At 46.2% G+C, this 27,527-nt stretch overlaps 1 protein-coding gene across 7 annotated transcripts in view; it reads right to left on the bottom strand.

The window, feature by feature from the left end:
• Positions 1-517: 517 nt before the first annotated feature.
• FRMPD1 (FERM and PDZ domain containing 1) overlaps positions 518-27,527 on the bottom strand; it is a 143,274-nt gene continuing 116,264 nt past the window's right edge. For 6 of the 7 annotated variants that reach the window (XM_019454450.2, XM_019454449.2, XM_019454452.2 and 3 more), the window contains 12 exons: positions 26,586-26,720; positions 25,014-25,121; positions 20,873-20,968; positions 15,924-16,049; positions 14,718-14,837; positions 13,310-13,446; positions 12,071-12,197; positions 11,831-11,926; positions 9,535-9,717; positions 8,542-8,689; positions 5,938-6,744; positions 518-3,026 (listed from right to left, as the gene is read on the bottom strand). In XM_019454450.2, the coding sequence (XP_019309995.2) occupies positions 640-3,026; positions 5,938-6,744; positions 8,542-8,689; positions 9,535-9,717; positions 11,831-11,926; positions 12,071-12,197; positions 13,310-13,446; positions 14,718-14,837; positions 15,924-16,049; positions 20,873-20,968; positions 25,014-25,121; positions 26,586-26,720 (4,470 nt within the window). In that variant the 3' untranslated portion in view covers positions 518-639. The remainder of the gene's footprint in view (positions 3,027-5,937; positions 6,745-8,541; positions 8,690-9,534; positions 9,718-11,830; positions 11,927-12,070; positions 12,198-13,309; positions 13,447-14,717; positions 14,838-15,923; positions 16,050-20,872; positions 20,969-25,013; positions 25,122-26,585; positions 26,721-27,527) is intronic. The other variant, XM_019454456.2, reaches the window with a different exon arrangement.

Raw genomic sequence — 27,527 nt, 5'->3', positions numbered from 1 at the left:
TTCAATTTGAGATAAAGCACAGAGCACCCACTCCTGGATGTGGGTCACCATGCAACTAAGGAATTTAACTGCCACCTAGTGGCAACCTATGCCTGTCAATGCCAGGCCTGCAGGTGCAGGTGCCGCAAACCAAACCTTGTGAAGGTAAAATCTATCAAATATCATATGTATTCACTCCTATTTGTGAAGGACATTGCCAAATCAGTGTGATACGCGAAGTCAAGACCATTTTTCAGTGATCCCCACCTTCCTCCCTCATCCCTGTCATCCTGGGACAGTCTGTGAACATCCCCAGGGTAAACTATTAGGGCACAGTTTACTGATGGCAAGCTACTTATCTGTATCCCCCCGAGGGTCTGTGAGAATCCTGACCAGGGGCAGGGATTTGTCTAATTCACCTTTCTATCCTAAGGACCTAGCACATGGCCTGACCCAGAGGAGGTATTCAGTGAAATGTTTGTTGAATGAACATGAGTGAATGCTTTTGAACCAAACTTATCACTCTGTATGATTCAGGTCAGGATTAAGCAGCAGTTTATTTGAATACTCTAGTAAACATTTTGGAGGGGTGGTGGAGGAATGGAGGAGCTTCTCAGGGAAGTGCCCAGGGCAAGGCAGGGGCCTGGGCAACCGGCCTGCTCACAGGGCAGTGGATGCTCGGAACTTCTGGGTCAAACAAAACACAGCAGCCGTGAGAGCCGTGCACTGACGGGCCAAGAGTTTCACACTCAGGTCGTGGTAGCCTCTCTCACAGGTCAGCCTAGCAGCCTCTACGAACTGATGGTAGGCACACACCACGTCCCTCAGGTTCCCTGCTGCTTCCCTGTGCCGAGTGGAACAGCGGCTGCAGTCTGTGAACTGGAAGCACAGGCCGGCCAGCTGGACCAGGTGCTGGAAGGTGTCCCGCACGGCACCCTGCATCTCTTCGGGGGACTGGTCCATTCTGATCACATGTTGACAGCTCGCCAGAAGCTTCTGGGAACCCATGCAGAGGCGGCTCCGGCTTTCTGAAAAGTGCCAGGTGCACTTCTCTGGGGGATGTTTGTTCCCATTCCCCCAGGAAGCTTCTAAAATATCTTGTAATTCCAGTAAGCTCTCTGTGAGTTGGCTAAAGCCCTCCGGGGTGCTGGCAGGGGCAGCTCTCAGCTGTCTCAGGGCCCTGGAGCAGTATTCTGGCCAGATGTGGCTATTCCTCGACAGGGGCTCCGCACTGCAGCTGCGGGCCCGGGCAGGCCTCCAGGGGAGGGCCAGCCGGCTTCCTGCAGAGGGCGGCGACGTGAGGGGGGCAGTGGGGTGTGCTTCCAAGGCCCTGTCTTCTTCCTCTGCTTCTGGCTGCAGGCCACGGAAGCACGTGGCATAGGAGAACTGGCAGCTGCACTGCTCCGTCCCAATCCTGGGGGCCATTGTCTCATTCACACCCACAAACCCCAAAGATGTGGCCATCCTGAGACTGGCAGAAACTTTAGGATGGCTTTCTGGGGCAAAGCACAGGAAAGACTTCTCAGCAGGAAGGCAGACGCTAGGACTTTTGTCTTTGTTTTCTGACAGTGAACAATGGTTTGAACCTTCTAAGTGGGGCTCCTTTGGGGGACCCGGTAGTGGCTTTGGCAGAGAAGGAGCTGGATTACAACAGATGTGCTGAGGAGTGTCCCGAGAGGCTGTCTCTTCCCCTATCATGTGGTTAAGTGGCTCTGCCTTGACCCCCTCCAGAGGGAAGGCTGATGGAATAGTCTGGTCCCCAAGCAAGAAATCGGGGTCTAAATCCAGCTCTTCCAATAGTTTTTGCTCTTGGGCCTGGCAGGCTTGGCCTGGGGTTTCTCTGCTTTGTCCTTGGGGACCCGTGGGGGAATGTGGCAGGATCTGCTCAGTTCCTGTTACAGGAGTCTTCAAGGAGAGGGAGGTTCTCATTCCACCAGCTGGAGCATTGACCCCAATAGTCTGTGGCACAGCATTCGACAGGTCACTCTTGGAGTCACTTGAATCTTTCCCAGATTCATCATGAAATAAATTGGTGCCGTTTTTGTTTGTAACTTCTCCATCATGTCCCAGAGATAGCTGTCCTTGTTGTTCCTCTTCTGTAGGGAAAGAAGCCATCTTCTCTCCTGAATTTATCCCACGTTCACCACTTCCAGGCCTGACTAGAGGAGGAGACAACAAAGGCTCTGTGTATTTGGGGGCAGTTTCTTGCATAGGATTTGTAAACAAAGATCCCAGTCCTGTTTCCAATTGGACCCCTCCCAACTCTAGTGTGTCTGCTTGAGAGACCTTATGTGGCCCTGGGCTGACGGTCAGGCAGACTCTATTTGGGTCTGGGTCAGCACTAGAGAGGGAGGAGTTGCTGTCCCCAAGCTCTAGGGTGAGTTCTTTGGGGACACTGGCATCTGAGTGTTGAAGTGGAGACAAGGCATGGGAAGTCTCTGCCTGAGCAGTATCTAGGCCAGATGAGCCTGGGCTGGAACAGTGAGGGGTGCTGGCTGGGGAACTGGCAACAGTGGCAGTCAGGGGGGCAACCCCAGAACTATCTTTATGGTTGGGGTCAATCCGGAGGCGAATGGCAGAAATAGAAGACACTCGAGAGTCGATAACTGACTTGGTTTCCATGGTCTCGGGCTCCATCTCCATGACTCGGGAGGCTGGGTTTTTGCTCTTGGTCTGCCTCAAGGGACCCAGCAGCCCCAGGGCCTTGGTCTCCAGGAGGCCAGGCTCACCTTGCATGTCCTGCAGAGAGGACACAGTTGGGGAGGGTGCTCCGAGGGCCAGATAGGGCTCCCTGTCATAGTAGCACACATCATCCACACTCTCCAGGGAGGCTGATGGCACCAGGGGAAAGGAGACCTGACAAGTGTAGTCAGTCTGTAGGAAAGACCTTCTTTTTCTCAGAGTCTTGGCATACTTCTTCACCCCTCCCCTTCTGCTTGGTTCTCTTCCATCTGGCCCAGGATTCAGGCTGTCGTCACAGATGCAAGTGCTAGCCTTATGCTGTAAGCTTGTGGCACTGGGTTCTGCAGCAGACACAGCTCTGGCCCCTAAGAATCAAGAAAGGGAAGAGTATGTGAAAAGCAGAAAAATAAAGAGACTTATAGAGGTTGGACCCAGGACTCAGGGTTGCCTGGGTTCAGATCCTGGCTGGATTGGTCAACCTTGGGCAGATTAAAGCTTGATCTCCTCAATTTGCTCGTCTAACAGATGGGGATAATAATTGTGGGAGACATTTTTTGGTTCTTCATTGCCCACGATGCATGTCATTGTCTTTGGGTCACAGTACCCCAACTTCCTTTCAGGGAACAAAATCTCCCCAATGCTTACTGTCTGCTAGAACTCTTCATGAAGGTGCCCTACCCGCAGTCAGCCAAGTAGCCAGATTTATGACCTAGAAAGTCAGATACAAATTTCCTAGAATTTGCGTATTAATTTAAAAAATAGTAATAATAAAAGTAGAGCCCATCCTTTGCAGCTACAGTATCCTGACAGTGAAGAAATGATGAGAAATCCTGTCACCCAGTCTCCAGGCCTGGTTACTACCTGTGTCTAAACCAGCTCTTCACCTTTGCTGGAAATTCTATAAGCTATCTGACATCCTTCTAACACTCTTGATTGGTGCTTATGTCAACCCAAGTCAGTCAGTACCAGCGGTATCAGTCAGCACTGGCCTACTGTGCTGGTTCAATGGACCGGTGCTTATCAAGCGCCCAGAACAAGGCCTGTGCTAACAGTGGTTCAGTGACGGGAGCTGCTACCACTGCTGTAGTTATTGTCACTACATGTGTGAGGATTCCGAGGGAGCTTTCTCTTGACAAAAAGTGTCATGACTCAGTCTCAAGTGTGGGGGTTTTGTGCATACCAGGATGGACCTTTCTTTTTTTTATTTTTTAATGTTTATAAAATTTATTTTTTGAGAGAGAGTGCAAGCTGGGGAGGGGCAGAGAGAGAGGGACCAAGGATCCGAAGCAGGCTCTGACAGCAGCGAGCCCAACGTGGAGCTCAACCCATGAACCATGATATCGACCTGAGCCAAAGTCAGACGCTCAACCAGTTGAGCCACCCAGGCACCCCCAGGATGGACCCTTCTGAGCAGAGAAGCATTTTGTGATGAAGTCTAGGGAATAAGCCAGAAGGAATCAGGTACATAGCATAGCACTTGAGAATCAGAGGGCTCTTATCTTCAGATCAGCAGTTTCCAGTCTGGCTGCATCTTATTAAAAACCTTATCAACTCTAGGCTGCTCTTCAGGCCTCTTTAATCAGAATCTCAGAGGCTACAACCTAAGAAGCTGTGGTATTTAAACCAGGTCCCTTGGGTAATTATGATGCCCACCCATGTTTTAGAGCTGCTGTCCTAGGCCACCTATAGCCATTCACCAAGGGCATTTCTGAGGCCTAAAAAGGGAGAGACTCCCACAGTGAATCAGGGCTCAGAACAGAACCCTTATTGGCTCCTTGTGAAAAAAAGGGAATGTCCAGTATGGACTTTATTTCCCTGGCTAGATTCCTATATGGGAAGGCCTTGACTGATGGTCTCTGTTGTGCCCCCATTTTGAACCCTGCACAATGGCTGGCCCAGCTGGGCAAAGCTGGGGGCATGGATGGCAGTTGGCTGGGTTCTTTGGAGAACAGTGCAAATCTGCTCATAAGTTTCTCCTTCTTTATGGGCACAGCCAATTAATAAACTCAGGGTAGATGGTAGAGAATTTGTTTACTCATTTAGCAAAACTGCCAGGTACTATGTGCTGGGGACCCAGGGGTGAGTGTATAACACACAGTCCCTATACTCTGAGGAGTTCTTGGTTTAGTAAGGAAGAGAAATATCAACACAAAAGTCACACGAATAAATATACAATTACAGGCAGTGCTAAGTGCAGGCAGGAAGTACCCAGGGTGCTATGAAAACACGTGAAAGGGATGGGGAGACCTGCCCCAGTCTTGGCGCAGTCTGGTTGACGTTTCCCAGAGGAAGTGAATTTCTACGTGGGGCCTGATAGATGGGTAGGCACTTGTAGCCAAAGATCAGGGTGAGGAGTGTTTCAGGTGGAAGGAGCAGCACGTGTAAAGGCCAGAGGTAGGAAAGAACTTGGCACTTTTAAAGAACGGTAAGGAGGTCTGTGTGGCAGGTATGCAGAAAGAGGGCTCAGGAGGAAGGAGACAGAAAGGGACCATGTCACAGAGGACCTGGAGGGGCCTCACAGGGGCTGCTAAGGAGCTGGCCTTTCTCCCACAAGCAACGGGAAAGCACTAGAGGGCAGGAAGCAACAGGAAAGGGCTGACCCAGAAATAAATGAGCTGCAGCTTCCCCAGCTCCTAGTGAGTGACTCACCATCAGTGTCTGCGTGCTATTCTCTTAATTTTTTCCCTTCAGTATATGGTGTGTGCAACTGTGTGTGTGTGTGTGTGTGTGTGTGTGTGTGTGTGTGTGTGTGCGTGCGCGCATGTGTCCTGTAAGGATCTCACATCAACTCAGGAAGTCATTCTATGTGGAACTGGAAAGAAACATGACCAACAGATCCCTGGCCTTTTCTTACGTCTGAGTCCCTTAAGGGGCCACCAGCAGCCTATCAGGTTCTTCTTACTTCAAAGCCCCATTTAATATAGAGTCAGGGTCAATAATGACACAGCCACTTTGCCTCCGCTGAGGACTCCTGTCAAACCCTTTTCAATACAAATTCTGTCCATCTCACAAGGCCCAGCACATCTGCCACCTCTTCTGGGAAGCCTTTCCTGATTCCCATTGTTGAATTGGTGCCTCCCATCTCTGCTGGCCCACAGTTCCCCGAACCTCCCTTGTACCCCTGACTTGAAGTTATGACACATATAATTTGGTCCGCTGAGCCCGGGTGGGCCTTCTCAAACAAGGACAAGGAGCATACTTCAAGTTTGGTCCCTGCCCCTGCTGGGTATTCAGAAGCCGCCTGGAGTCTGTGCAGACCTGCTGGGGAGGGCTCACCTGAGAGGGCGTCTGGGGGTGTGAGCTTGTCGGCTGCGTCATAGTACTCCTCATCTGAGCTGCCATCCTCAAAGGCCAGAGGCAGGTGTGGGCCCAGGGCTTCCAGAGTGGAGCTGGGCTGGGCCTCCATCCAGCCCTGCTGACCCCAGGCTGCCAGGCCCCCACCCTGCCGGGAAGCTGTGCTCTCTGAGCTGTCGCTCTGGTGGCTGGCCAGGGAGACACTGGAGCACAGGCTATAGTAGTCTGTCCGACTGTCCTCATATAGCCTGGGGTCCAGCCGGACCGCACTCAGTTCTGGTCCCCAACTGAAAGTCTCAGGAGCGGGACTCTCAGAAAACTCAGTCTTCTGGCATGGAGGGTTGGCTCTCTGGGCCAGGTCCAGGAGACAGAGGAAGCCACTGGTTTCAATACTGCTTCTCTCCTCTTGGCTGTTGGAATCAAGACTCTCTGGGAAGCCCGGCGAGCTAGAGTGGAAGAAGCCAGACCTGCTGGAGGAGCAAGTGTCCAAGTCATCCTCTTCTAGGGCATCCATGGATTCACTGGAGCCACTGGTCCTGCAGCCTCGGCTCTCAGTGTTGGCTGAGTCGGATGCCTCGGACTCAGCACTATCTGTCATGCTGCTGGCCCCGGAGGTGCTCGGGCCCCTCCTGGCCACCTCAGGTGTGGGGCTGTCCCCAGGAGGCTGCTCCTCTTTTGTGAGTGGTCTGCAGGGGCCCAGCTTCAGCAGGTGTCTGTCGGAGAGAGGCTCCAGCACGCAGTCCACTTCAGAGGACTCCTCAGAGTCGCTGCACGCCCTGGATTCATAGCCTGTAACACAAGGGACACCGGGGGTTATATTCAGGGACTGGCAGAGGCTTGTGTCCTCCCACCCTTACCCTGCCTGCCCTCCAATTCTCCAGGGTGCCTTGCCCAGATCACGCTGTGCTGGCTGACACAGGACCTGTGGGCCTCCAGATTCCATGTTCTCCCCACACATCAGGGCTCCTTTCCCACATCTACCTGAACTGCCTAATGGGGACATTGTTACTTCTGAGGAGAGCTATGTGTTCATGGAAGCACGGAGGGTATGTGGCTGGATTTCACTTTGCTACAGGCAGCATCACCTAGGTTTGCTAAGCCCCTCCTCAAATCCCAGCTCTGTCCTATCTGGGCATCAAAATCAGATGGGGAATCATATTTTAAAAATAAAACAGATCCTTGGCCCTATCCCTGATATAATAAATCAAATATCTAGGGAGTGGGGGCTGAGAATCTGTATTCTTGGCAACTTTTTGTGGGATTCTGAGGCGGGTAGGCTGGCACCATTTTGAAGCCTGGCCTTGGGGACCCCCTGGTGCTATGGAGCTTTTAGGGAGGTGAAAACCCAGCGAGCCACTGGTACTCAGGAAGGATTCATGGTTGGAAGGATGGGAGCATTGAGCCAGGCCTCCAATCTCTCTTCTACCATTAGCCTCCAGAATGATCTTTCTCAAAACTTCTCTCTGTTCACATCACACTCTACTTAAACCCCCTCCATGGCATCCTCTGCCTACAGGGAAGAGTCTAAGCTCTCCCACGGGTTAAGGCCTCTCACAGAGCTGCCCCAATTCCTCCTCAGCCTGGTCACCCCCTCACAGTGTGGCCCCAACCCCTCCTCAACAGCCTGGTCATCCCCTGAAGGCTTCACATGCTCCAGCCACTATAGAGAGCTTCAACAGATCATGACCTTGCCCTTGGTGTCATGCACCTGCCCCAGCAGTACTCCCTCCTGCCAGCAGACCTTCACAATTGCTGCCACTCTGCATTGTCTACCTGATTAGACTCTAAGGTATCATCCCATGTTCATAAACTGTGTTAAAACCAAAACAACAAGTACCAAAAACTCATTACTTCCTAATTATTTTTTACTTTATCTTACTATCATCTGATCTCTCGAGATTATTTATGTCTATTTGATCCAAATGGAGGAATGCTATATAATGTTATGCTACTGAGTATCTCTTCCCATCTCCACATTCAGTGACATCATATTGGTAGCCTGGAATTAGCTGTAGTGGGAGTGTTTCAACATTTATCAGCAAACCAGTGGGAAAATGCTGCATCAATAGTGCTGAAGCAAAAGCCTGATAGAAACTGGGAGCTGGCCTGGGAGACTGATCATCTTATCTGGCCTCCACTACCTCATTTCTTATATATGATTTTGACTCCCTTCTATATCCAGGTATCCCCTTTTTCTAAACATGTAAGGTTGAGAATTTCTATTATAATTCAAGAAAATGCAGAAGAGCACATACACATGGAATAAAAAACGGTCATCTATACTTTCTGAATAAATGAATGACATCTTTTTTGCCAGTAAATAAAGACAAAATTCAGTGGATTTTGGAGACGATTTTAGGAAATACTACAGGGAATCGGAGACCTTCAATAGCCTATCTTGGCTTTCAGGGACTCTCAGATACATAGAGAAAACTCCATTTAGGACTTTAGAAAAATCAACTGTTCACCATTAAATAAATGGAAAAATAGCTCTCATCCACTTGGGTGGAAGTCTCAGTTCAACTCAATTCATCCCCTTCCCTTAAGGCTATGAAAAGGGCCTGCCCTTACTGGAGCAAGCCTCACCTTCTTCCGCAGATACCCGGTGCACCTGTTGTTTGTTTCCTGGCCAGAGGAAAATGGAGGTAACTGGGTCAACAAACAGCCTGTAGTACCCAGCAATCAGGCAGGCTAGGTCTTTTGCACTGTTGGATTCCAGCAGCAATGTCAGAACCTTTGAAGTCAAAGAGAGTTCTTAGATAAAGGGCCAAGGGATAGTGGCCTCAGTTTGAAGACTGACAACAAGGCCATGTGGGGCCAGTGAGAGATTCCAAGTAAATCCAGCCATGGCCCACAGGCAGGCCTCCTGGTATCTCATATTCTCACCTGCAAGACTTGAAATAAGCATACATGCACACATACACACAACCACACATACATGTACACACACACTCACTTACACACAGTGGGTTCCTCCCATTGAATCTCTATGAGGTCTCCTGCCTCTTCATCCCCTAGTCCAGCCTCCCCATCCCAACAACCCCACCCCACCCTGACCATTCATACAGTGAGGCCCCTTCAAGACCTGACCTGGAAAATGAAAAGGAGAGCAAATGGAGAAGGAAGAAGAGGGTGATGAGAAAAAATGAAGCACCACCCTTGAGCCCGTCAGAATTAAAGCAAAGGAAGGCAGGGTAAATGTAGGACCTTCCAGAGAGGCCCAGGAAGTACCCCGCATCATTTATCCATTTTAATTGCTGCCACTCAAAACTCTTGGGCAGCCATTTGGGTCCCATACATGAGATAAAATCGTGTGGTGCTCCCATCTAAGTTTCTGAACCCGTCAGGAAAGTATATAGTCCAAGCTCAGTTTACACACAAAAATTATCTTAGGACCCTCCCAAGAAAACACACCATGTTCATTATTTTCCTTTTGATGGTACAGGATGGACAACTCATCCTCTTAAGCAAATGCTGGATATTAGACTTTGTTAATATCTATACTCTCATAAACTACCCTAGAATGATTTAGCCCCAAATTACAGAAGTTGGATTCAAAATTTCTTCCCCATGCATTACCTTGACATCCTGAAGATACACTTTGACCATGCTCACTTTCTCAGACTCTTCTGTCAGCTCTACACGGCTGATGTTTGCAAACTCTGCCAGTGTGGACATGATGTTGAGTTTGCTACTGATAATTTGGCTAATCCCATACTTGGCTCCAACTAGCAGGGCAATGTAGGATTCTCTATCCTGTAACTGCATTAGGGTGGAAGAGGAATTAGTTTTCATTCACAAGCTAGTGAAAACACATTGCACATGTAAGACATGATATCCCTCTTGGCCAACTCCTTGATTTTGATTTCAGGTCCTCCCTCACCACCTCTTTCCTAGACTACTAAATTAGGCAATAGCCTAATCTGGGCCTCATTGACGGCTATATTAAGTATAAATATATCTCCCACAAGACCTTTCCCAATAGAGAGCCAGACCATGGGGCTGTTACCTGTTCCACAAACACAACCTGTGCTTTCACACCCATGTGCCAATATTCATGCTGTGTCCCAGTGAAATCCTGACCCCTCTTTAAAAGAATCCATCAAAAAATAAAATAAAATAAAATAAAATAAAAAATAAATAAAAGACTCCATCAAAACCTACTGCCTATGGAAAACATCCGCTTGATCTGTCTCCTCAAGCCAGAGTAGTCCGTTTCCTCCATGTCGTTCCCACCCCACAGCCTCTGCACAGCTCTGATAGCACTGAGCTGTGACTTCTTACCATAATTATTTGTATTCAAGTGTTGTACTCATGTTAGGTTCCCTGGGAGTCCCTAGTGTCCAGCAAGCATCCTAAGCCAGTTCAATGTGGCTGGCTTCTCCCATTACCAGTTCTTACCTTAGGTAGGACAAGTAAAGGGAGACTGGGGACAGGAACTTGACAGCTGGGAGAGGATAGGATTGGCCCAGGGCCCATTGGCCCTTTAAGCCTTCCTTTCTGTGGATCTAGTCTCCTTTCCAACCTTTTGTCACCTACTCACACAAAGACTCAACTATTTTTCCCCTCCCCTATCAGATACTCTTCCTTTCTGTCAAAACATTGATTCCCTTGGGGCGCCTGGGTGGCGCAGTCGGTTAAGCGTCCGACTGCAGCCAGGTCACGATCTCGCGGTCTGTGAGTTCGAGCCCCGCGTCAGGCTCTGGGCTGATGGCTCGGAGCCTGGAGCCTGTTTCCGATTCTGTGTCTCCCTCTCTCTCTGCCCCTCCCCCGTTCATGCTCTGTCTCTCTCTGTCCCAAAAAAAATAAAATAAAAAACGTTGAAAAAAAAATTAAAAAAAAAACAAACAAACAAACAAACAAAAAAAAAACATTGATTCCCTTTTTCTACCTACATTGTTAGGTCAGCAATCTGATTAATCTGACCCATCATTGTAAATGACTGAGAAGCACACCAAATATACTGAAAGGAGCTTTGTTTATACATATTATATATATATATATATATATATATATATATATAATATGTATATATATATATTTGTATATATATATGTATATATATATATATTTGTATATATATATATGTGTATATATATATATATATATTTGTGTATATATATATATTTGTATATTTGTATATTTGTGCTGGAGGGTTCTGGGGCTGCCTAAACAGTGCAGTGGGGGAGAGTTCCTGTGAGAGGCAGCCCACCAGTCACTGCTGAAAAGCACAGAGCACCAGGCCCAGGCTCCAAAAAGAAAGCTGGGGGAGGAATGAGTAACAAAGGAGAGGGCTCTTTTGCTTCTCTTTTCCCTTCTCAGATCCACTTGTAGTTCTTCCCTTATGAACAATCAGGGCCATAGCCTAGCAGTCAATCATACATTTTCATATTTCTTTCATGATTTCCAATTCTTCCACTTCGCCTTTATGTACCCAAAGTGCCAGAGTAAACTCGTCCATTTCCCTCCCCTCAGAATGCCTTTCCTCCTTACTGAAATCTGGTCAATCGAACCTTCTCGCTTTTTCCTAATTCGTCCTCCTTCCCATACTCAACCAGAAGCCAGCAGCGGTACCCTCTGTCTTCAAACTCCACAGCAGTAGTCCTGTGTCTTTCTCATGGCCTCTTTTGTCTGTTGGGTACTTTGTTTCATCGTTTGAGGGTGGAAATCAAGGTTTATTGAGTTCTGCCTCCCCCAGCATCTGCCAGAGGGCTGGCACCAAGCATGATACACACTCCCCAATGGTGTCATATTTCACTTCCCAAACAAATACCTGACAGGTCCTCAGGACTTTTAGGCCAAAAGATACACTGATCTTCAGAGAACCTCTAAATTCCCTTCTAAGAGTAGAGATCTGCATTTCTGTCATACGTACCATTAGAGTAGCATTAAAGATTTTTCCACCATACGTCTTGAGTTCCCCAAGGATCTGTAGATAATTTAAACGAAGCTGGGCAGCAGAAATAAGTTGCTTAAATAGGAGGAAACAAAGACTTAAATTAGAGTTATTCACTTGCCTAAAATCCACACAATGTTGAAAATGCTTTCCCTGAGGTTTCACAACAGACAGCTGGGGGAGGGGAAGGGTTGGTGTCATCAGAGGCCACAACATTACCTTCTGTCGGGGTTCCAGCAAATTCTGGTTCCTCTTCATGTGGAAGCTAATGGCTTTCTTGATGTCTTTGCCTTTCATGTTTCGGAGTAAAGTTGGAGATATAAAGTTCTCTATTCCCCAGTCCTTCCTGCCATGAGATATCGGAGACACCATTTTTACAGTGCACCCGGCTCTAATGAAGAGCATAATTATACTTCATTCAGGAACTTAGTGTTCCCAGAACACTGCAATTATGAGCCTCTTTCTCAACAGAAGAATCTACATGTATACATAAGTGTGTGTAAATATACATAAAATGCATTTATAACTTTATGTATTAAATATCATATATTTATATATATTTAATACGCATGTACTCTCTCCACAAAAATCCCAGCCATTCAGGAACTAAGCCCCACTTATCTTTCTGGGAGCTTGTTGCTTTTGGTGTGGTATGATACTCTGTTAATCAGAAGAGATCTCCATCTTTTTTTTTTTTTTTTTTTTTTTTACTATAATACATATCAGAAATACTGATCACATATGTATAATACATTCTCACACAGCACCTGTGAATCCTTGAGGTTATGCTTCAGAATGGTGCCAGCCTAACAGCCTCAAAATCCTCCAACAAACTGGATAAGAATACAGATCCTCAGGTCTCATTCCCTAGAGATTTAACCCAGTATTTCAGGAATAGGGTCAAGAATCTGTTTTATGTTTTAATTATGATTCCCCATTTGATTTTGATGCCCAGACAGGACACAGTTGAGATTTGGTGAATGGCTTAGCAAACCTGGGTGATGCTTCCCAGAGAAAAATGAAAACTTAGCCTACGAACCAGGACGTGTTAGAATCCCAGGACTTGAAACTGCTCTAATAGGAATATAATACCACACAACTGGTTCACACAAGATTAATTTCCAAGACATTTCTGCCCTCAGAAGAGCTTTACACTGATGTTGTCAACGGATATCCCAAGACATTCTCTCAGGAACTGGGAATCTACAAAGGGATCCTGTGTCATTCTATCTGCAGTTGGCTTCTGCCCCCGAGTGCGCAGCCAGATTCTGACATCTGGGGGAGCTGGGCTGGGTCCGAGACAGTCGGGAGGGAAATGGATGGAAAGACAACAGACAGATGGGCAGGTTGGTGAGTATCATCTTTCTGTGGAATCTGGCCATCCTGGCCAGGAGCCAGCCAAGTTATAAATGCAGCCCAGCTGCTGCTGACGGCACGTAGAAGTCGCCTGCCACTCACTCTATGTACTTCAAAGAGATCTTCTGCGGCTGGGCGCATGCGTAGATCCGCTCCTGGATGTGCAGGGCTGCGAGCCGGAGCGCAGAGCTACATTTCATTTCTACCGCAAAGCGCTCCTGGAGCACATCACTGCAGCTCTAGAAGAGATTACATCAGAGGAATTGGGAAACGAGAATACATGGATTGTGTTCCTAGTTCTTTCAGGTGAAAGGCTCTGAGACCCAGCTCTGCCAATTCTTGGCTATGTGACCTTGGTTGACTTACTAAGACTCTGAACATTGGTGTCTTCTCATTGCTAAATGCAGTCAAGTCTACCTTACGCTGTTTCTGTGAGGTTTAAATTAGATAACGTATGAAAGGAGGCATAAGGACACAGCATTACACAAATATAAACTAGTTTTGGTATTATTTGCTGCCATCATTTCTGTAAGATTTGGGCAAGTTAATTCATCTAGTTTGAGTTACCTCATTGGTACAATGGCAATACCTTGGAAATGATTCTTTTTTCATCAGCAGAAAAATGACATGATACATCTCACCCAAGCAGGCAAAGTAGGGGGAACACCAGGCTAAGGGTCAAGGAACCAATTTTTGGCTCTGCCATCAAATGCATGGCCTGGAAAAATCATGTGAGCTTCCCAAGACTCCTTTTCATTGTTTCTAAAATAAGGCTTTGAAGGGGAGCCTGGGTGGCTCAGTCAGTTGAGCATCCAACTCTTGATTTCGGCTCAGGTCATGATCTCACGGTTAATGGGATCAAGCCCTGTGTCAGGCTCTGTACTGACAGCACAGAGCCTGCTTAGGATGCTCTCTCTCCCCCATCTCTCTGCCTCTCCCCCATGCACACTCACTTTCCTTCTCAAAAATAAATAAACATTTTAAAAAACTAAATAAGGCTTTGAAGCACTAATGCCACTCGAAGCAATAAAAACCTGTAGCTCTAGGGGCGCCTGGGTGGCGCAGTCGGTTAAGCGTCCGACTTCAGCCAGGTCACGATCTCGCGGTCCGTGAGTTCGAGCCCCGCGTCAGGCTCTGGGCTGATGGCTCAGAGCCTGGAGCCTGTTTCTGATTCTGTGTCTCCCTCTCTCTCTGACCCTCCCCCGTTCATGCTCTGTCTCTCTCTGTCCCAAAAATAAATAAAAAAAAAAAAACAAACAAAAAAAAAACCTGTAGCTCTAAATGTTAGTAGAAAATGTATCATCCACATTGAGGGCTAAGCCTAAATTTCATTAATACGTAGCAAATATCCTAAGACAGCAACTATTCTGAAGGATAATCAAGCCTATTCTTCAGATAGATAATCCCTACCAGGGAGTTGCTTAACTGCCTTAAGCTCATGTTCAAAATCACCCAATGTGCCATCTTTGAGAAAAACCACTGTTATTTTAGGAAGGGCAGATCCAGTCACCTGCAGGTAGAGGTATTCAAAGGCCACAGGATCTTCTTTCAGGAGGTCCAGGGGGTCCTTGGGAACAAAACACACCCTGAAGAGGCAGCGGTAGTCATGTGACTCCTCCCTTTCTACCACCTGCAATGGGTAAGGGACATAGTTAATCCTCTAACTGCCTTTGTTCTCACAGCTATTCCACAAAGTAACTTAAAAAAAAAAAAAAAAAAGGAGATAATGAAAGTCCTCAGAGATTTCAATTTTAGTGTTTCCCAAAACAGCTGCAGACCTTTGCTCTTGACTTTCCCATGGGTATAAAATGTAAAAGGCTCAAAAGAACAAAGTTTCCCACTGACCCCATCAAATTGTTCTCCTTTCCAAAAGAAATCTACTTCCAGTCTCCTATATGCCCCTTCAGAGACTGTGTGTGTGTGTGTGTGTGTATGTTTCTATATATGTGTATTATTTTATTTTCCACAAATAATAGTATAGTATACATTGTTTTATTATGCACCTCACTTTTTTTCCTACTTCAACTATCTTGGGGATTTCATTTGATTTTCTTTTTCAATGCTAATGGAACAGACATGTTAAAAAGTTGGTATGACAAATCACTGAAAGGCTGAAAGACTGATTGGTACAGACAGACTATGCCCTGCCAATCCATCAGGGACCAGCTTAGGGGTAAGTCTCAGAAAAAGGGCTTACACCCAGTAAGAAATGCTTCTCTGACTTTTCAAAGATCATCAGAGCTGGAAGCAAAAGATGGGGCTCTATTGGTTTCATTACCTTGAGTAAGTCACCTTATCTTCTTTTTTAAGTTTATTTATTCATTTCAAGAAAGACAGAGAGAGCAAATGGGGGATGGGCCAAGAGAGAGGGAGAGACAGAATCCCAAGCAGGCTCCACACTGTCAGAGCAGAGCCCAGTGCTGTGCTCAAACTCACAAACCAGGAGATCATGACTGGAGCCGAAACTGAGTCAGATGCTGAACTGAGTGAGCCACCCAGGTACCCCAGTCATCTTACCTTTCTAAGTCACTATCTCCACATCTGCAAAATGGGACCCCACATACTTCATATGAAAATCAGTCCTGATTTTTGCCCTGTTATCCCCAGGCTGAGTGAAGGCATGAGAAAGTGCTGATGTGCTGGGCCCTATCCCAAAGATTCTGGCTGAGTTGTGTAGCTTGCCCAGCCCGGCTCTCCTCACAAGGAGCAGGTATACCTGCTGGATAAGTTCCTCCTCATGCAGTAGGTGCAGCCGTGAGATGTTGTACTGCTCTTCCAGGGCCAGTGCAAAGTACTCCATGTTTCGGATGGACAGCTTCTCCTTCACAGTGAGGATGATGTCCTGCCAGGCACAGAGAGACATAAGAGTCACCCAAAGAGCAGGCTGGCCGTCGTGCTCAGGCACAGAGCAGGGAGGACCTCCTTGACCTTTTCTCTGCCCCTCGGTGCAGCTGGGGAGAAAAAAAGCCTGTGCTGGCTGGGTCCACTGCCAACTCAGGCAGCTGAATCTTCCCAGGCTACATAAGGGACTTCTCATCACCCCTCATGGCCCTACACCCACTGCTCCCCTCTCTTCGGGGCTCCAGCACATCCATACAGTCATCCTCTCTTGTCTCTTGGAAGGCTGAAGCCATGTGCTGGAGGCTCATGCCTCTCTTCAAGGTCTCTGGATTCATACTCTCGCTGGAGTCTGCATTTCCAACTGCTAACCAGATAGAATCCCACCACCTACCCAGCTCTGCAACTGGGAAATCAATCTAACATTTCTGAACCTCAATTTCTTCCTGCAAAATGGATAATGATGCCTCTGTCTCAGAGTGGCTGGTAGGGTGGAATGATAATTACTGCTGAGCCATTAGAGTTGCCATGCCACATTCCTCTCCTACATTCACTACAGTGGCCCTATGTTATCACAAGGTCTTTGCTACCACAAGGCATTCACACATGCTGTTCCCTCTGCCTGGCACACTTTTCCCATCACTCCTCACAAAGCTGTTTCCCTCTCCTTGGAGATGCCTTCTCTGGTCACTGTATCTAAATATGATTGACCCTTCCCTTCTCTGTCCCAAGATCCTGTTTATTTCCCTCATCAATATTTAATATTTGCTTCAATAACAGCTATGTTCTTTAGTAAGAGACAGTATAATAAAGTTAAGTGAATGGGTTCTAGACCCATACCACCACTACCAGTTGTGTGTCCCTGGTTAAATTCTTTATTCTGCCTGAATGGTACCTAGCAGATGGCAAGTGTTCAGTACCTGCTAGCTGCTAATATGTGTTTTCTTGTTTACTGTCTTTCACCCACTAGATGGTAAACTCCTTAGAATATGAACCCTGCCTCTCTTGTGCTCCACTAGATCTCCAAAGCCTGGGATTCAGTAACGTTCAATAAACCTTTACTCAATGAATCAATAATCATCACAGACTCATTAGAGATGTCCCGCCAAAAGCTCAGGTTTAGTAAGTGCCAAAACTTCAGGTGCTACCTGCTAGTCTGAATCCTCTTTCTACTTGCTCCATCACCCTCCATAACTCACCAGTGAGACCAAGTCCTGAATAATCCATCTAACTCAACATTAATCTAATGCCTGCTTTGCACTGGCCTCGATGGAGAGGCCGTCTCTTGACTCTGTCTCCCTCTCCATCCTCCAGTGTCTACTGTGCCTTGAGCTCACACATTTCTCCACCTTGCAGAGTGGTATGCTAGTGATCACCTTACTATCCATCTGACCTCCACCTTGCGTCTAGAGCAGAGGTCGGCAAATCACAGCCCATAGGTCAAATCCAGCCCCCTGCTTGGTTTTGTAATTAAAGTTATATGGGAACACAGCCATGTCTGTTTGCTACAATGGCAGAGTTGAGGAACTGTGACAGAGACCCTACAGCCTGTAAAACCTAAAATATTTACATTTTGGCCTTTTACAGAAAAAGTTTGCTGACCCCTGATCTACAGGAAGTTGTCTAAACCTTGTGCTGTGTACTGATTATGCTCTCTTGCTCAAGAATATTCAGGGATACCCTCCCCCACCCCATGGCCCACTAGGCCAAATCCAAACTCCTCAGCTTAATATTCAAAGCTCTCCAGTATCGGGTGCCAATCCACGTCTCCCACTTGATCTTCTGCTGCCTCTTCCAATGCACTCTGCTCACAAGCCCTGTCCTCTTGTCCAAAGTTCCCAACTTTGGGTCTTTGTAGATGCCATTCCCCATTCCCCGTGGATGCTGTCTTCACACACCCCTCATGGCCTATTCCTGTCAAAAGTCTGTCTATCTTTCCAAGTCAGCCTCCCTGGAGGTTTTTCCTTGCCCTCCAGCTGGCAGGTCTCTGTGCCCTGCAGCCTTACCACACCATTTAAAAAAAAAAATTTTTTTTAATGTTTTTATTTATTTTTGAAGGAGAGAGAGAGAGACAGAGCATGAACGGGGGAGGAACAGAGAGAGAGGAAGACATAGAATTCAAAGCAAGCTCCAGGCTCTAAGCTGTCAGCACAGAGCCCGATGTGGGGATCAAACCCACGAACTGTGAGATCATGACCTAAGCCAAAGTCGGACGCTTAGCCGACTGAACCACCCAGGTGCCCCTACCACACCATTTTTATGTCCCACTGTCATGACCCTGAGCACACTGCACCTGCCTCGGTTTACACTGAGTTAGCCCCAGGTCTCCTCTCCTCCCCACCCCCCCCCCCCCCAGGCCCCACGCCATGTCTCTGGGCTCCTTTTGGGTGTGACACTGAGGAATTTGTTTCTTTATCCCTGACAGCTCTTCTGGCACACAAATGTTCACTGGGTTGAATGATATATTATTTTTCTAGACTTAGAGAAAGTGGGTTTTCTAAGGTAAAAGCTTTGCTCCCCTTTGTAAGGGAGCCAGGAAGAAAAGTTCATGTCAATCATGAACTGACAGTAAATTTTTTTTTTTTTTTGACCCACAGGATTTGTTTGTATCTTCCCTCAAGCCTCTCTGTCATAAAGAACTAAAAGACTTGCTTTTAAAATTTTGGTTACTACAGAGAAAGTAAAATTAACCAGTATTCTACCAGCTAAATCCTTGCTCATTTCCCCAACTCTGTCTACCTATCATCTTGGATCTAATTCCTTTGTGGTGTGTGCTTTTATTATAAATCATCTCAAAGTCTTTTTGGCCACCAAAGCAGGGCTCACTCTAAATAAATCATTCTCTTCCATTCCAGTGCACTTCTTTTAATGTTTATTTATTTATTTATTTTGAGAGAGAAAGACAGAGAGAGAGAATCCCGAGCAGGCTTCATGCTGTCAGCACGGAGCCCAATGCGAGGTTCGATCCCATGAACCATGAGATCATGACCCGAGCTGAAATCAAGAGTTGGACGCTTAACCAAGGGAGCCACCCAGGCACCCGATTCCAATGCTTTTTTTTTTTTAATGTTTTTATTTATTTTTGAAGGAGAGAGAGACAGGGCATGAGTGGGGAGGAGCAGAAAGAGAGGGAGACACAGAATTCTAAGCAGGCTCCAGGCTCTAAGCTGTCAGCACAGAGCCCGATGCGGGGCTCGAACTCACGAATTGTGAGATCATGACCTGAGCCAAAGTCGGACACTAAACCGACTGAGCCACCAAGGCGCACCCCCACCCCCCCGCCACTCCAATGCTTTTAGATCAAAGATGACAGGAGTAGAAACCTTGTCTAATTCGTTTGCAAAACTTTGGTGCAGAATGGTAGTGTGGCAAGCTCTGATGCAGGGTTCAGAAATAGACCAAGTTTGAAGCCAGTTATGAGCTAGTTGACCCTGACAATTTGGGCATCTCTTGGGCCTGTGTTATCATGTGCAAAATGGGGATAATACTCATCACTTTACAACGTTACTGGAGGCATTAAAGGAGACAGTACACAAGGAAGTGCCCAGGAAAGCAGACATGTGGTAAACACTTAACAAATCCATTCCTCCCTCCTCTTCCTCCTCTGAGTCTGGTCTTCCCCAGTGCAGAGAGGCTTTCTCCAGCTTCTCCTCAGTCATGCTGAGGCAAGAATTGGATAGGGCATTTGGAGCAGCTCTAGGAATTGCCAAAGGAAGGTGACAGAGAGGAACACTGGCTGTATGCACATATGTGTGCATGGGGGGGGGTACCTGTGTGTGAGTGTGTGTGTACGTGTGTATGTCTTGGCTACTGTATGTATAGCTGCCCACCTGAACCCCTTTGTCTGCTTCTTCACTGGAGCCTCACTCTAACACCATTTACTCTCTTGTTCAGAAACTGTTGTGCCATCCCTTACTCTCTATGAATGTCACTCAACGCCGTCCCCAGCCAGCCTGCGCCCTCTCTCACTCCTCCTAAAAGAAAATGGCCTGTGGTCCAGTGTCATTGGCTAGATTACTACTTCCTGGGCAATGCCTGTCTTATTGGCTCTCTGCATTAGTACATGTGCATTAGTACCCCCAACCCCTGCCAACAGTCGTGTCCCCACCTTCCCTTACTGAATTCTTGACTGCCCTTCAAAGCTTAGCTCAGGTCCAGCTGTTTTTTTGCAAAGTCTTCTCTGACAGGAAGGAGCAGATGGTGCTCTTTCCCTTGCAAGCAGAGTACTTCCTTGTCCCTCTCTTTGCAGACCTTATTTCATCCTGCCGGGGACCTGGGAGCTCCTTGAATGTCCAACCTCCCTCAACTAGACTACAAGCTTCTGGAAGACAAAACCACACTTTACCTAGTCTGTACACCTCTCCCCTGCCCCCCCCCCCCCAGAGCACCTCCTCCCACCCATCCTCATACGGAGGAGCCTGTCAAAAAGAAGTTGAACTGACTTCACCCCAGAACAGAATATGCAGACTCTTGGGCCCACTCTGACATACTGCTTGAGTCTTTGGCTGCACTAGTCTTTTGGGTAGCAAATGGGGTCACATACAAGAGGCAGGGAGCCCAGTGGTTAAGGGTGAAGGTTTACAAGTTGTAATAGGACCTTGGGTTCATCCCTCTGATCCCGGATTTCCTCCCCTGGAAGATAGTGATAAAAATACATCTTGCTGGGTAGTTGTACAACTAATGAGATAACATGGTGCTTGGCTTATTATAGGTGCCCAGACCGTGACGGTTGTAAGAGCACCAAGACAGCTTCAGGGCAAGATGCCCGGGGGTCCTGGGAGCCAGCAAATTCTCCTTGGGAAAAAGACTCAGATTTACTCTAAATACCTTCACAGTTGTGTTTGCCTCAAACTTGAAAGCTTTGGTCTGTCCATTCTCCAAGTACAGCTTGAGCACGTTGGGCATACACAGCAGAGAATTACCCTAGAAAACACAAAAGTAGTGTTGAAACTGGCCCTTCCTCTCCCCTGGGTGTGACTAGTCCTCAGCTCCCCCAGCCCTGCTTGGTGCAGAGAGCAGGATCCTCCCTAGCCTCCTCACCAGGATGTGGGCTGCTTCTTGGCATTTGGAGACTTCTCCAATGGACCAGGTCTATGTCACACAGAGACAGGCACGCTTCGTTCACTAGAAGTGTCAGACGTGAGAGGGTGGAGAGGAGTGAGCCCTGCCGTGAGCACACTGATGGCACTGCATGAGCCTGAATAAGGCCCCACCGCCATCAGCTGCCACTTTAGTATCTTTGGTTGCTAGCCTTATGGGATACAGCTTAATAAGTCAGATGACAAGCATGCACACTCTCCAAGACAGCCTTCCCTTGGGGGAGCTGGGGGGCTGAATGGGGTGGGAAACTACCTCAGAGTGCCCCCCCCATTTTCCTGCTGCATTCCCAAAGGGCAGAGGGCTGCTCCCCACCTTCACTCATCCCAACCATCGCCCAGGACTTGCAGAATCTCCCAAGGGATTCTGCCACACCTGGAGGGTTGTTTTTAGGAAGGAGGCACAGGAATAATCTGTGTTTGGTAACCCCAAGCCAGCCAGAATCCCTGCAGTGGGACAAGGCAAGGGAATGATCCCTTTGGGCTCAAGAATCCCCCCAGGACTAGCTAGTCTCATAAAAAAGGGACATCTGAGTGTTTAGCTGTAAATAAAGAGGGCCCTTGGGGTTGGTGTCCTTCCAGAATCAGTGAGCAAGCAGTTCTAGAGTCCCTAAGATCTGAGCTAAAATTGCTCCCAGGTATAATCTCTGCAAAGAGTTTGGGTATAAAGCCCACCCGGGTAGAGAAGCTTATCATCTTTTTGCAAAACAAAACAAAACAAAACAAAACAAAACAAAACATCCCAAAAAACTGACAGTCTACTTCAGAGGAGAATTATGTATCTTCTGAATATAAGGGCACTTGTATCTTTTAGGTAAGACGCACACTCATCAGTCTCTATAACTTTAAAAAAGACACAGTATTTTTATGGAGGAAAAAGAGATGAGTTCAGATCCCCATGCTGTGTCACAATCAGGGAGGAGGGATTTCAAACTGCTTGCTCTGTGATCACCTCACTTCTCTGTTTTCGGGTGTTTAGGATGACCTTCACTTCGGATTTCCCAAGGGCAAAATTTCTTCCTTGAGATTTTATTATTTGGCACTTACAAAAAATACCTCCATAACAGCATCACATAACTACCACCATTTACTTTTCTCTAAGGTTTCTTTCCATTTTTATCTATACCTGTAAATCAGTTTTAGAGAGCTGCAGTAACGGAACATGCACAGTTTCTATTTTCACTTTTTATTCAACACGTATTTCATATACACTTTTTTTAAAAAAATATTTTTATTTATTTTTGAGCAAGAGAGGGGCAGAGAGAGAGGGAGATACAGAATCTGAGCAAGGCTCTAGGCTCTGAGCTGTCAGCACAGAGCCTGATGCGGGGCTTGAACTCACAGACCGTGAGATCATGACCTGAGCTGAAGTCAGACGCTTAACCGACTGAGCCACCCAGGCGCCCCTCATATACACTTTTTAATGTGGGTTTAATGTTTATCATTTTAATGGACTTAAAATCTTCTATTGATTTGAAATACCAGAATTGATTGAACCATTCCTTGGCCCTAGACATTTAACATTCTTTTCAATTTTTTTCTATTTTCTATTGTATTTATTTGTTAAAAAAATTTTTTTTAATGTTTATTCATTTTTGAGAGAGAGAGAGAGAGCATGAGAGGGGAAGGGGCAGACAGAGAGAGGGAGACACAGAATCTGAAGCAGGCTCCAGGCTCTGAGCTGTTACCACAGAGCCCGACGCGGGGCTTGAACCCACAGACTGGACTGCAAGATCATGACCTGAGCTGAAGTCAGACACTTAACCAAATGAGCCACCGAGGCGTCCCTAATTTTTTTTTCTATTTTAAATATCAGTACTATAGATATCTTTAAACACATGGATTTTAATTTGAATTATTTTATAGACTAAAGTAATAGCAATGTGAACCTTTGGCCACTTTTTATGGCATTCATTATGCTTTGTTTTTTCCCCCACACAAAAAAGATGAAACCAATGTACAAAGCTACCAGTTAGTGCATGACTGTGGCTACTTTCTCAGCATCAGGACTTCCATTTTTTTTTTCTTTTTGTCAAACCTGTCCACACCTGGTCTTAACTGTTAGCAAAGTTAAGCATTTTGCAAATGTTAGCTTACTATTTAAAATTTTTCTGGTGTCTTATCCTGCTTTCAGGAGGAAAGGTTAACAACCAATTTTATCATCTTTTAAACATTTGAAAGGATGAGTAGGTAGGTCACAGTGATGAACTCTCACTGGTTTTGCTATCTCTGCCTTACGTGGCTGATACAGAAACTTGGCGCTCTGACCCGCAAGTCTCCCCGGAGACACCTTTTTAGAACGCTCTTTCTCTAAACTCCCACCCTTACCAAAATTCTGAACCAGTTTTTGTAGCCAGTTCGGGTCAAACCTGTCTGTACCTGGTCTTCTCACAATACCAGCAAGCAGGGAACGGGAGCCATTTTAACACAGGATCCAGGTGATCGGGTTCACATCCATAGAACCTTTATTCTCTACCTGTCCTGTGAACTGGTTCTAGCCTCTACTTCTCATCACTGTGTATTACTCCTAAAAAATACACACTGAATCTAAATTTAATTTGCTAGAGAGGTTCAATCCATTTCCACCAGCATGGACACACAGAGGGGCGCCTGGATGGCTCAGTCGGTTAAGTGCCTGACTTCAGTTCAGGTCATGATCTCACTGCTTATGAGTTTGAGCCCCGCATCAGGCTCTGGGGCCACAGCTCAGAGCCTGGAGCCTGCTTCGGATTCTGTGTCTCCTTCTCTCTGCCCCTCCCCCACTCATGCTCTGTCTCTCTTTCTCTCAAAAACAAACATTAAAATTTTTTTTTTAAAAACCACACACACAGAGATAAAAAATGGCTGCGTGACAGGATCTCAGACCTTTTCTAATGCATGAGGCCTCCCACTGGCCCCTTCATGAACAAATCCACCTTCCACTCTCAGGTCTAATGAAGGTGTGGTCTGTTAAGTAGCAGGCAAGGTAGAAAATAAGTGTTCTGCAGAGGTGAACCAGTTCACCCGGAACCCTTTGTTAAAATGGCCACCCCTCTCCATGTGCAGATCTCTATGGCGAGAAGACCAGAAAAGGACAAGCTCTGACTTGAAAGTTTCAAAATCTAATATTGATTGCTGAATGCAGAATGGCAATAGTTTCAGGCCATTGGGAAGAAAATGTGTAAACTATGAATAAGTCTTTTATCCAACAGCCCACATTAAAAACATAAACTCCACCAATATTTTTCCTTTACAAATTTGTCCTCCCCTAATCCTGGATCTCTCCGTATCAAAAAGGACTAGATGGTATGTTAGAATGGAAAATAAAAGGACTGAAGTCACACAGACCTGGGCTCTTATATCTTCTTGCTATGTGATCTGAGAGGTTAATTGTCTTAAACTCTCTCAGCTTCTGCTTCCTCTTGTGTTAAAATACCTCCCTTGCAGGGTATTGTGATGACCAAGGATTATGTATTCAAAAAGTTTAGATTCACATAATAGAAGTTAAACACATAATGGGCTCTTGGGGGAAAAGAAAGCCAATCAATCCCCACCACTACCATCACTACTATCAATATCAACCTTTAGAGGGAACACTAAGTTTGAAGGTTCAAAATAAGAAATTAGTATTTGCAATCTGTTGACATTTCATGGGCAAGAGAATGGAGTCACAGAACAAAAGAAAGCCACACCCAGTGCTTCTCTCCCTGGCTCTCCCTGTCCGTGGTCTGCAGGCATCTTACTGAGGGTGCTCAGAACCTCTAGCAAACCCACTGCACTCCCCTGGTATCCTCTCTGGGCTGCAAGATTCCAGAGTCTCAAGGAGGTAGGTGCCAGGAGGTAGCTCACCAGCTTCATGCAGAGTAATTTCAACCCCCTAACTAGTGACGCACCTGGCTGTGTCCACTGACAAGCACTTCCTCAGCAAAGTGCACCTTCACAGGGTTGGTCTTTAGCCGAGCTCTCTTCTCCTCAGTCAGGAAGGATGACTTGGGGACTCCCTGCAAAAAATTAACATGACACATTTTAGAACAGGACTTTTGTAAAAGTCATTACACGTCTTCTCATTTCTTAAAAACAAAAGCAAAACCTCTGACAGCTGTTGAGGACTCAATGAAAACCCACAGAGAAGGACAGCATCTCACCAAAGAACTCTTTTCATAAAGTCTATGGATCCCAACCCAGACAATGTTCGTATATGTCTGAGAACAGGTGAAGATTCAGTATGGTGGTGAAATGGTTGTGTATGACAAAGACAAGAAATGACCTGTGAACAAGAAGACTCAAGTTCTGCTACTCAACAGTTGTAAGACCTAACTCAAACACAAATTATTATGGAAGAAAACCAGTTCTCTGTGTGTAAAATAAGACAAAATAACTCTGTGTGACTTTGGCCAAGTTATCGCTCCTCTTTGGTCTTTAGTCTTCCTATGTACAATGTTAGAGTTGGGTCCAAAAACCTCCAGGGCTCCCTGAAGCTCTGACCCTTGTGATTTATCCTTGGCCCTCTTTGCTCTTCTCATCTTTTGGGTGGTGCCCTCTTTCCCCAGAAGTAGAAAGAGTCATCACAGTTTGGTATGAGTATGTAATTAAGCCCCGGGCTAGATTGTATCAGGTTAAACTGTGACACAATGAACAGCAACTTGTATGACCTAGACCAACAGGATGTGATGTTCCTGGATGGAATCCTGCTGTGTTATTCCCAGCCTCGCATGCTGTGTTTCCTTGGTCTTGATAGTCCTTTCGGCCAGGCTCTAGAATGTTTCCATGTGTTACGAGTTTCAAGATGGAGCTCTGGACCACATATTGTGTAGCTGAGGGAAAAGAGATATAACAGCAACCAGAGAAACTACTGGAGACAATGCTCATAGCCTCAGATATCAACAGACCAATGCCATTAAGTACATGAAGTGAAGAAGTGACCCTGAAGTTTGATATTATAGGTAACTAGAGCCTTGGAATAATAGGGTTCATGACTATGATTCAGTATCTCAAATATATAGTTTTAAAAAAAATTTAGTAAAAGGAGAAGGGGAAATAGCAATGTTCCCAGGGAAGAGGTAAACCTGTGTGGTGATCCCTCAACTCCAGAAATTACTTAACCTTGATTTGCTTTCTTCTTCAAGCAGAATGATTTTCCAATCAGAAGAGACAGAAGAAGGGAAAAAAGAAAGTTACAACCCAAAATTGGTGATAAAACTATCAGACTTCTTTGAATGAGTTCAAGACACCTGTACCAGTGAAGCTAGGGGATGAGAGACTTAGTATCATCCACAAAAAAGAAAACAGAAAAAATATTAGGAGACTAAAGCTGGTTAATTATCAAATTTCCCAGAAAATGAACATGGAAGATTAAGGAAAACACAGATTGGTAAAGTTTGTTATTATTTCTTGGCAAAATCCAAGATAAGAGGTGGTCAGAGAGCTTTTTAGTCATTGATCACTAGTAACCAATATGGTGTTACCAAGAATAAGTCAGAGCCAACCAAGTTCATTTTTCTTTTGAAGATGGGATTCCAGATTGATAAGGCAGGGTCCTGTGGATATAGTAGTATTCCTTCATTCTTGCAAAATGTTTGATAAGGTCTCCTATAATCCCCCTGTAAAGAAGGCCAGATGCAGAGCCATTAGGAGGATTCAAAACTAGTTGACGTGTTCTCAAAATTGTCCTGATATTTTAACTAAGCAACTCAGGCTCCCTTTGGCTCAGTCTCCATTAATGATGTTTATCAATGCCTTGGATGAAATCAGAGAAAGTGTACTTACCAAACCTGTGAATGAAACAGAGCTACAAGGTGTCATCAGATCTCAGGCAGCAGAAATTTGGGAGGAAAGATGAAGAAACAGGAAATCTAAAAGAGATGTGTGGGAAACTTGAGGAGCAGGTGCCACTATGGGCCAGAGGCCAAAAAATCACGAAGAACAAACACAAGAGGGTACAAGAAGGGCTTGACAGCCCTGATATCCAGAGCTGAAGGGAACAGAGTAAAGTGATGGGTTAAAGTGACAGGTAAAACCATCACTACCCTAAGATTCAAAGGAATGAGAAATCAGGGGCAAAACGAGGGTCGGGGGGGGGGGAGGGGAAGATTCTTTTTGAATCCATGGTGGGGCGGACAACTGTTATCATCTTCCACCTTGGAGACAGCAATCCTGCAAGAGTGAAGTCCAGAGCTGGATCAGAAAAGAAAATCAACTGGCTGGGTAATGGAGGAAGCCAGAGAAGCGTGGGAAGAGGTGGATCCCTGGCAGGAAGTGAGAATGAGTACAGCTGATGACGGCATTCCAGTTCTGTAATTTCTGGATGGTACAACCTCAGCGTGCCAGAACACTGGGCCAAAACAACATGATTTGACAGGAATTGATGTGAAATGTGGCACTGAGGATCAAAAAAATCAATTGCACGG

This window comes from Panthera pardus, unplaced genomic scaffold (assembly GCF_024362965.1).
Source record: "Panthera pardus isolate Hobbes unplaced genomic scaffold, ASM2436296v1 HiC_scaffold_20, whole genome shotgun sequence".
NCBI lineage: Eukaryota > Metazoa > Chordata > Mammalia > Carnivora > Felidae > Panthera > Panthera pardus.
The sequence above is the reverse complement of the archived record's forward strand: the minus strand, read 5'-3'. Positions and strand labels throughout refer to the sequence as shown.